Source organism: Monodelphis domestica, chromosome 2, assembly GCF_027887165.1.
Source record: "Monodelphis domestica isolate mMonDom1 chromosome 2, mMonDom1.pri, whole genome shotgun sequence".
NCBI classification, from domain to species: Eukaryota; Metazoa; Chordata; class Mammalia; order Didelphimorphia; family Didelphidae; genus Monodelphis; species Monodelphis domestica.
In genome coordinates this window covers 375,834,874-375,844,985 of record NC_077228.1, presented here as the reverse complement: position 1 = coordinate 375,844,985, position 10,112 = coordinate 375,834,874, and the positions used below count along the sequence as shown (strand labels likewise).

At 41.0% G+C, this 10,112-nt stretch overlaps 1 protein-coding gene across 4 annotated transcripts in view; it reads left to right on the top strand.

Moving 5' to 3' along the window:
- Window positions 1–1,064: 1,064 nt before the first annotated feature.
- Window positions 1,065–10,112, top strand: part of DDO (D-aspartate oxidase) — an 80,421-nt gene continuing 71,373 nt past the window's right edge. For 3 of the 4 annotated variants that reach the window (XR_001628429.2, XM_016431248.2, XM_001379018.4), the window contains exons 1-4: window positions 1,065–1,163; window positions 4,934–5,110; window positions 6,296–6,404; window positions 8,019–8,195. Coding sequence is in view for 3 of the 4 variants with exons in the window: in XM_016431248.2 (XP_016286734.2) it covers window positions 4,939–5,110; window positions 6,296–6,404; window positions 8,019–8,195 (458 nt within the window). In the remaining variant the exon portion in view is untranslated. Of the gene's footprint in view, window positions 1,164–4,933; window positions 5,111–6,295; window positions 6,405–8,018; window positions 8,196–10,112 lie in introns of those variants that run through there. The other variant, XM_056818669.1, reaches the window with a different exon arrangement.

The following is a 10,112-nucleotide window of genomic DNA, read 5'->3' as shown; positions in this document are numbered from 1 at the left end:
TGGATTAGACAACTTCTGAGCTTCTTCCATCTATTAAATCTAGACCTTGTGATGATCCATAAGCTCTAAGAAGGCAGGGGTTGTATTTTCTAGAAATCTTTACATCCTTTGAAGGGGTTCTTAAGATGAGGTCTATACATTTAAAAAAACTTTTTTTTTGCTAACTATTGCAATATCATTGATTTCCTTTTTGTAATCTTATGTATTTTATTTTGTTTATATAAAAACATTATTCCGAGGGGTCCATAAGTTTCACTCAGATTCCCCACCAAAGGAGACTGTCACAGAAAAGATTAAGAACCCCTGTTGCATTTAGCACAAAATGCTAATAAAATTCCAGGCACAAATGTTGGTTGAATATATGCACAAAAAAGATTGTTAGTTAACTTTTCCCCAGCTAAGCAATAATGGTGTAATTTCAGGTGTCTTGTGATTGGCCACTGGAGAGATCTTTTCCCAAGCAAAAATGGTGATGTTTCAAGATGCCCATCGAACACAATAATTTTGACTATTCTGAGATTTTCTTTATAAAGGAGTTTCTTTTGGGGGGCAACGTAGGGCTAACAGCGCTGTGGATAACTTCAAATGTCCGGTCCTCTATTGAAAATAACAAACAAACAAACAAAAACAAATCAAACCGCCTGTCGTGTTTACAGGGAAAAAGGTCCCCAGGTACAGAGAGCTGGATCCCGCAGGCGCTTCTCTGAGAGTTTTTCTGCCAGCTGGACTCGGAGGCTAACAAGGCAGCAGCCTTGGGTGGTGGGCAGACGACTTCCAAGGAAGGGTCTAAGAATTGTGTCTTCCAGCCTGTGTTCTCTGGGTCACTTCCAGGAAACAGCTAAACCCTGGGTGTCGTAAGGGAGGGTTGGAAAGAGAGTAGGGAAAGGGGCAAAACCGTTTTTGTAAATCTGGCTTTTTTTGACCAATTTATTGTGTAAACCGCCTAGAGAGTCCCTGGGGCGAGGGGGGAAGAACTGGGCACTGGTCAATGGGGAGTGAAGTGAGGGGGGGGGTGTCGTCGGTACGTGACCAATGGAAAGCAGCCTTACTTTTGGCCCCACCCCTCTCTGCTCTGCGCCCCAGTTCCTGTGGGAAAAACAAGTGTTTTGGTTGCAAGTGTTCGGTGGATTCCCAAGCAGACGCCTCAGTTCTGTGCCATCCAGGTACTCTTCCCTTCACTTTACTACCTAAGTGGGATTGCCTAAATGGGAGGTTTCCGCAGAGTCCTTTGTGCCTCCAAGGCGGCCTGCAAGCTGGAAATCTTGGGTGCTGCTAGAATTTGTGCCGGCAGCTCCCTCCCCTTCTTACTCTGCTTTTAAGTGATATTACCTAATATGTCACCATCATTCTCCTGTTTCTTAAAACGGGATCCAAGAGATGAAGTTTCCTTAGAGATTAACCTGGGGTCCATGAACTTGTTATTTTTTATAAAATTTTAAAATTATTTATTTTTCTTTCTTTTAAAATGTTCTTTATTTTATTCCAGTAACAAATCTACATGTTTTCCAAGGTTACAGATTCATGTTGTCTCTCTCCCCTCTTCCTTCCCCTCTCCCGTAATTGACAAGCACTTTTACTGGGTTTTAGGAGTATTATCACTCAAAGCCTATTTCCATGTTAATGAACTTATTTCTTTAAAATATTTTGACATCTATATTCCCGTGTTTGGTTTCTTTTAAAAATCCTATGTATTTTATTTAAGGGGCCAGTAGGTGGTGTAGGACCTAGAGTCCAGAAAGTCTCGATTCAGAAAAACTTACTAGCTGTGCCCCTGGGCAAGTCACTTAATCCTGCTTGCCTCAGTTTCCTCATCTGTAAAATGGGCTGGTGAAGGAAATGGCAATAACAAAAATAACCATGCCACCTGTTGTGTTTACAAAGGTACAGAGAGTTCTGTTATGTGGATACTCCCCTGGGAATCTTATCTCTTGCCCCCAACTCCCAAATGGGGTCACAAAGAGTCCAACATGACTGAAAAAACAACCGAACAACAAATTCTATTTTATTAATTTAAAAACATTATTCTGAGGAGGGCTTAACAAAACTAGACTTCCAGAGGAGTCCATGACTCCCCAAAGGTTAAAAACCCCAGATCTAGACCAACCTCTTGTTTTAAATATGCAGAAACTGAGAGCTACAGAGGTTAAGTGAATTGTCTAAGGAGGAAGAGCTGGAATCTGAACCCGCTGTTCTTTGGTCTCCAAATCCAAATGGCTTTCTCCATTACAGAGTGCTGCTGCTTGGCTTCTCTATTTCACCATCACATGCTAGATATTCTATAGCCACCTCCTGATCCCTTTGAAGATGATGAGGTTATAGGTGGGCAGGGCTGACCCCCAACAGAAAAACTGTGAAGGGCAAAACTTGTCTTTGTTACTTTCCTACGTCTTGGCTAGATCTTCTCTTCTCCCCAGCATCTATCAGCACCTCATAGCACCATAGATCTAGAACCTCAGAAGTCATTGAACCCAATCCTTTCATTTTACATAAGAGGAAACTTAAACCCATAGAGGTTCTGTGATTTTCCCAAGGCCCTCTAAGTGCCTGCAAGTTGTAGATGTTTTAGGCAGCATTTGAACTCAGGTTGTCTAACTGTTCTTCCTATTGTCCACTGACTCAGGAGAGAGTACCACTCCCCTCTAATTTAAAATTGTGCCCTGGCCCATTCCTTACCTCTGCCCTCATGGAAGCTTATTATTGTGTCTTCATTCCCTATGAGTTAATTGTCCCATATACCCAGACAGTCTGAAGATTAAATTCTCTTTAAAGAATTAATAATGATAAAAATACAAATGTTCTTTGAATTCTAAGATATTATTAGAGCATTTCTGGCACTCTTGGCAAAGCTTTGGGGCAGGTGGTAGCACAGTGGGTAGAATGCAGGGACTTGGAGGCAGGAGGACCCGAGTCAGATCCAGCCTCAGATACTTATAGCTGTGTGACCCTGGGTAAGTCAGTTAACACTGCATTCCTCAGTTTCATCATCTGTAAAATGAGCCTGAGAAGGAGATGGCAAACCTCATGGTATCTTTGCCAGAAAGCTCCCAGTGGGGTCATGAAGAGTTGGGCACAACCGAAAAAAGACTTAAGTGAAATTTCAAATAACAGTAATAGTTCACAATTAGGTAGCTTTCATATTTATAAAGTATTTTCCTTAAAAAGTAGTCCTGTAAGGTAGCATTATTTTACATTTGCTAAATGAGAAGCAAGTAACTTGCCTTGACTCACACAGGTAGGATGTGGCCAGGCCAGAATTCAAACTACCTTGTATTCATGTTCTAGTTTTCTCTATTTACTTGTATAAGTGCATGCTGTCAATCCTTGTAGAATATAAGCTTTTTGAGGACAAGAATTGTTTCATTTTTGCCCTTAGATCTCTAGCACTTAGTGCAGTATCTGGTCCATCTTATTGTTTAGCTGTTTCAGTCATATTCGACCCTTGTAACCCTATTAGGGCTTTCTCGGGGAAGTTACTGGAGTGGTTTGCCATTTCCTTCTCCAGCTCATTTGACAGATGAGGAAATTGAGGCAATCAGGGTTAAGTGACTTGCCTAGAGTCATATAGCTAGGAAGAAACTAAAGCTGGATTTGAACTCAAGTAGATAAATCTTCCTGACTCCAGGTCTGGCACTCTATTCACTGTACCGCCTAGTCACCTCTCTGATACACTGTAGGTATTTAATAATTGATAATAAATGATTGTTGAGTAATTGAATCAAGTCTAAAGCTCTTTTCACTTTGTTACAGGGAAGACATTTTGAGGGCAGGTGGACTTTTTAGGTTCCCCTCAATAATCACATTATATATATCTGGGCTAGTCTATTCGGTGGTTAAAAAAGGGAGGAAGAACAAGAACAACCAATGATAAAATGTAAATTAATGATGGATTTCTTACCTCACAGAATTATTATGAGAACACTTTGTAACCATCAAGTTTACAGGTTTGCTGTGGTGGCCTTAAATAGTATCAAGATAAGAGTTACGTTGCTACAAACTTAATCTTTAAAAGCCTATCTCACGGATCTGAGCACATACCAGTTGTTCCTCCATATTTGTACTGATGAATTAATTAATTCCTGTCTCGGAAGGGTCCCAAGGACAATATGGATTTTCAAGTATGTGAATCATCACCATCAGATTTAGTTTAATCTGATGGAAAGATGTCTGGGATGGCATTGTTCTTGTGTGACCTTCCAAATGGCCCTGATTTTCAGATATGGCCTCTTATTTTCAGAGTTCCTATGATCTTTTAGTACCTCAGGTTGGAATTCCATGTACAAGAGGCCTTGGGTATGACGAGTTTAATAGAAGTTGCTGGACTACAAGATCTCGAAGGCAGCTAGGTGGTGCAGTGAATAGAGCGCAGGGTCTGGGTTCCAGAAGATCTGAGTTCAAATTTGACCTCAGATACTAGCTATGTATTTGGGTAAGTCCCTTAATCTTTGCCTCAGTTTCCTCAATTGCTGAAATGGGGAGAGTAACAGTACCCACTCCCAGGGCTGTTGTGAAAAGCAAACAAGATAATATTTGTAATGTGCCTGACACATAGTTAGTACTTAATAAATTCTCATTTCCTTCCTTCCTAATACCTCTTCGGGCTCTGAATTCTATCCTGGCTCCATCATCCATGCTCTAGCTTTTTACCTATAGCTATCTCATCAGAAATGGATCTAGAATGAATGGAAGCTATTTTACAATGAGCATGATGTTTTAAATTTTTAATCTTAAATGAAATGTGATCCAGTTGGGAGTCCATTGGTCAGAAGCAACTCTGTTGGCATTTAATATGTTTGTTATATCATGTTGTGCTAGATGTAATTAATATGCTCATTTCATCGCAAAATCAAAATATTTCAGAACCACAGTTTCTATTAGAAGACTGGAAAGTGTCTCCAAATAGTATTCTAGAATTCTCTTTCTCCCACCCTCACAGAGCCAATGGATACGACCAGGGTTGCAGTTATTGGTGCAGGAGTGGTTGGGCTCTCCACAGCTGTCTGCATTTCTGAATCCATCCCACAATACTCCATTGATGTTATTTCAGATAAATTTACACCTGACACCACTAGTGATGTAGCCGCTGGAATGCTCATGCCTCATGCTTATCCAGGTAAGTAAGTTATCCAATCAGCACTGTCAGATTGAAAATGTTTGTTAGAATTCTGCTGTTGAAGATAGGTGAGCCTTTCTTGGTTTTCTACCCAAGTGTGGCATGTTGATGGTGACTGTGGCATTTAAGGACACGTGGTGCCAGAGATAAGCAGTGGGAAGAGCTAAACCACTCCTCTTGGTACTGATCTTCACCATGCACATTTTCAACTTACCTCTTCCCATTCCTTGCTCCTCCCCCCACTTCTACCTCCTAGCATATAGTAGGCACTTATTAAATGTTTATTTCTCTTCCTTTTCATTTATTTCATCTGCTATGCGGGAGAAAAAAGGACCCAATCCAAAAAGAAGTTTTTGATGGGAAACCCAAAGCTATAAATCCCAGAGGCAATTAATCCAGAGGGAGAGATTGGGATCAGAACTCAGGAACAAGCCCAAAGTCTAATGGGGAGTGAATGGTTTACCCAGAACGAAGGCCCCCTCCCCCCTAAATACTAAGAAAGCATAAAGCATCAACAATTGACAGTTTGGCTCAGGGAAGGGATCAGGCTAAGCCAATGTTTTTTCACGGCCTCTCCAGTTTTAGCCATGGACACTTGGGCTCTTACAAATAACAGGAGGAAAGAAATGCTAATAAAAAATGTGGGAAGAGGTCTTGCTTCTCTGAAATGGGAGTTGGGGTGGGAAAATCACATGTTCTGCCAACATACAATTTTCACCTTTTTCCCTACTGACTTTGGCATTCTACCCTCTGCCTTATATGGATAGGATATTCTCTTCGAATCCAGGCTTATCTGGGCATGTCCAGTTCACCTAATACCTAGCATTAAGTCTAAAGACATAAGCTGTTGTCATAGTGTGAGGGGCTTTAAATGCAAAACAGAATTTATATTTTATCTAAGAGGTAACAGGGAGCCATTGAATCTTCTTAAATGAGAGAGAAATGATTAGAGAACATGATTCTTTTCCCCTTCCTCTTTTAAACTCTTACCTTCCATCTTAGAATCAATACTTCGTATGCATTTGAAAGCTGTCTCCAGACCTGGCTATCTATCCAATGAGCCACCTAGCTTCCCATCCCTGCCAAAACATTTCTTAATTTATTTTTTTGATCCTCACGGAGTAGCTTTTTTCAAAAACTGGATTTTCCCATCTGCTTCTCTTTTCTCTTATGCCATAATGATAGATACACCAGTTCACCTGCAGAAGCAATGGTTTCAAGAGACCTTTGACAGATTGTTTGCAATTGCTAATTCATCAGAAGCTGTAGAAGCTGGCATTCAGCTGGTATCTGGGTAAGAGAACAAATAAGGAGGTCCTTTAAAAATGTTAAATACTTGCGAATATGTGCCATATACTGTGTAAGGAGCCAGGGGAATTAGAAACCTTTGAAAAGTGACCTCTTCTTGCATGAAATGTAAGAGATACAAAGACAATATTTAGCTGCTTCAAAGACAATAGTCTCTGAAGTTCCTTGACCCAAAAATGCTTTTGTATTTCTTTGGGGGAATCATTGGTCAGGAATGCGTTGTTCAGTCTTTTTCAGTCATGCCTGACTTTTCATGACCCCATTTGGGGTTTTCTTGCCAAAGATTCTGGTGTAGTTTGCCATTTTCTTCTCTAGCTCATGTAACAGATGAGGAAACTGAGGCAAATAGAGCTAAGTGATTTGCCCAAGATCACACAGACACATAAGTGTCTGAAGGTCAGATTTTAACTTAGGAAAAGGTGTCTTCCTGACCACAGACCTAGGACTCTAACTGTGCCACCCTACTGCCCTTACCTTCACCAAAATAACAGCTTATTTTCTTTAACTTGTCCTGCTGTGTTTTGTGGGGATTGTGCCTTGGTGCTTTGTAAAAGAGATAATATTCATGTAAATATAAAGCTGAAAGCTTCAAAATAAGCTCCCTACAGGCAGAGATTAATTTATTTTTGCCTTTGAATTTCCAGGACCAAATCACAGTGCTTGGCATATAACCTAGTAGGTTGTGTTTAGTAATTTCTTTCTTCCTTCCCCCTTTCCTTCTCTTCCATTCCTTCCCCTCTCCTCCTCTCCTCCTCTCCTCCTCTTCTTCCTTCCTTCCTTCCTTCCTTCCTTCCTTCCTTCCTTCCTTCCTTCCTTCCTTCCTTCCTTCCTTCCTTCCTTCCTTCCTTCCTTCCTTCCTTCCTTCCTTCCTTCCTTCCTTCCTTCCTTCCTTCCTTCCTTCCTTCCTTCCTTCCTTCCTTCCTTCCTTCCTTCCTTCCTTCCTTCCTTCCTTTCTTCCTTCCTTCCTTCCTTCCTTCCTTCCTTCCTTCCTTCCTTCCATCTTAGTATCAATTCTAAGACATAAGAGTAGCAAGGGCTAGCCAATTGGAATTAAATGACTTGCCCAGGATCACACAGCTAGTACTTGTCTGAGGTCAAGTTTGAACTCAGGTCCTCCTAACTCCAGGCTGGTGCTCTATCCATTCTGCTACCTAACTGCCTCTATATATGTTTCTTGATTTATTATGATTGCCTCTTGATAGTCACATTGGAGGGCTACATCCCGATTCTGACCTGCTGCATTGGTCAAAACATCTTTTAAGACTCTGCTTGGGCAAATACCTTCAGAGCCAGTTTATAAACTCCACTAGAAAAATCTTCTCTCCTGTCTTTCTAGCCACACCTCATTTGTTTGCTCACTCAACAAATATTTATTGTGTGTTTATAAAAGGCACTGCTGGGCTCAATAGAAAGAGAGATGCAAAGATGAACAGCAGGGAGCTTATTAAATGACAGCAAGGGAGATAACATATGGAAAACACCTTGCCAACTTTAAAGGGCTCTCTAAATGTAAGCTAGCATTGTTGTTATTGTTGAGGATGTTGTGGAGTATGTGTGTTCCATGAAATCTGAAGAGCTTCCTGTATCCTTTCACTTTTAGCTGGCAGATATATAGAAGCATGCCCCCCCCAGAGAGGCCCTTCTGGGCTGATACCGTGCTGGGATTTCGAAAGATGACTGAAGCGGAACTGAAGAAATTTCCGCAGCATGTATTTGGCCAAGCTTTTACGACCATGAAATGTGAAAGCCTCTCCTATCTGCCGTGGCTAGAGAAAAGGTGGGTTCTCCCAAAAGTTACTTCCTATTGCCTTTTCTGCAAAAGAATTTGTGGCCATTCCTATGCTAGAATTTGGAATGTCTTGAGATTCTTCAGAGATCAGAGGATCCTGGAGCTCAAGCTAGAAGAGACCTCAGGGCCAATCTAGTCCAACCCTCCCCCCCAAACCCTCCTTTATAGACATGTAAACTCAGGTCCAAGGAGTTTAAATGATTTGCTCTATGGGAGCAGCTGAGTGGCTCAGCTGATTGAGAGCTAAGCCTAGAGATGGGAGGTCCTGGGTTCAAATCTGACCTCAGGCACTTCCTAGCTGTGTGATCCTGGCTAGTCACTTTCCCATTGCCTTTCTAAACCTTCCATCAAGAAAACTTACTTGTTCTACATCCCATTTCTTTTAGGCCTTCAGAACATCTTTCAGATGACACCTGGCTATCTAAATAATTTAACCTGTGCCACTACATTAATGGAAGAGGACTTTCCCCCACCACCCCTTTTTCCCTAGCCCTAGCCATTTTTCTTCCTTGGATTGATTCTAAGATTGAAAGATAAGATTTAAAACAATGATTTGCTCTAGGTCACAGGTAGCAAGTACAGGAGGTTGAATTTGAACCTGCTTCCTCTAACACCAGAGCTAGAGGTCTTTCTACTATGCCCTTTTAATTTTTTATTTAATTTTAAATTTTTATTTAATTAGTTAATTTAGAATATTTTCCCATGGTTACAAGATTCATGTTCTTTCCCTCCCTTCCCCTTAGCCCCCTCCTGTAGCTGATGCACAATTCCACTGGGTTTTACATGTGTCATTGATCAAGAACTATTTCCATATTATTGATGTTTGCATTAGGATGTTCATTTAGGATCTACATGCCTAATCATATCCTCTCAACCCATGTAATCAAGGAGTTGTTTTCTTCTGTGTTTCTACTCCCACAGTTCTTCTTCTGAATGTGGATAGTAGTTTTTCTCATATGCCCCTCGGAATTGTTCTGTATCATTGCATTGCTACTCATAGAGAAGTCCATTACATTCGATTATACAACAGTGTATCAGTCTCTGTATAATGTTCTCCTGGTTCTGCTCCTCTCACTCTGCATCACTTCCTGGAGGTTGTTCCAGTCTCCATGGAATTCCTCCCCTTTATTATTCCTTTGAGCACAATAGTATTCCATCACCAACATATACCACAATTTGTTCAGCCATTCCCCAATTGAAGGGCATCCCCTCATTTTCCATTTTTTTTGCCACCACGAAGAGCGGAGCTATGAATATTCTTATACAAGTCTTTTACCTTATCTCTTTGGGGTACAAGCCCAGCAGTGCTATGGCTGGATCAAAGGACAGACAGTCTTTTAGTGCCCTTTGGGCATACTATGCCTTTATTATTATTATTTTTGTTTGTTTTTGTTTTTGCAAAACTCATCAGTGTTTTCAGTAGCCTGCACTTAACTTTGCACCTAGACTACTGAACCTGAAATCAGAAAGCCAAGAGTTTAACCTGTCTAGTCACTGACAAGCTTTTTGATCTTAGGCAAGCTACAAAATGGGTACATTTTGCAAGCAGGGGTGTTGTGAGGAAGAAATGACATAATATGTGTAAAAGTGTGTAAATATGTGTAAAAGTACTTTGTATCCTTAAAGTATCACATAAATATTAGTTATTATCTTTTTTAGAAGTCCTTATCTTCTGTCTTGGTATCAGTTCTAAGACAGAAGAATGGCAAGTACTAGGCAATCAGGATTAAGTGACTTGCCCAAGGTAGGAAGTATGTGAGATCAGATTAGAACCCAGGTCCTCCTGAGCCTATGTACTGTGCTACCTATCTGCCCCTATTATCTTTTATTATCTGTCACATCAGGTGTTGACAGCCTCCATTCCTCTTCCCCACCCCCAAAGTTGGGGTCCCCGGGGGTCTTACC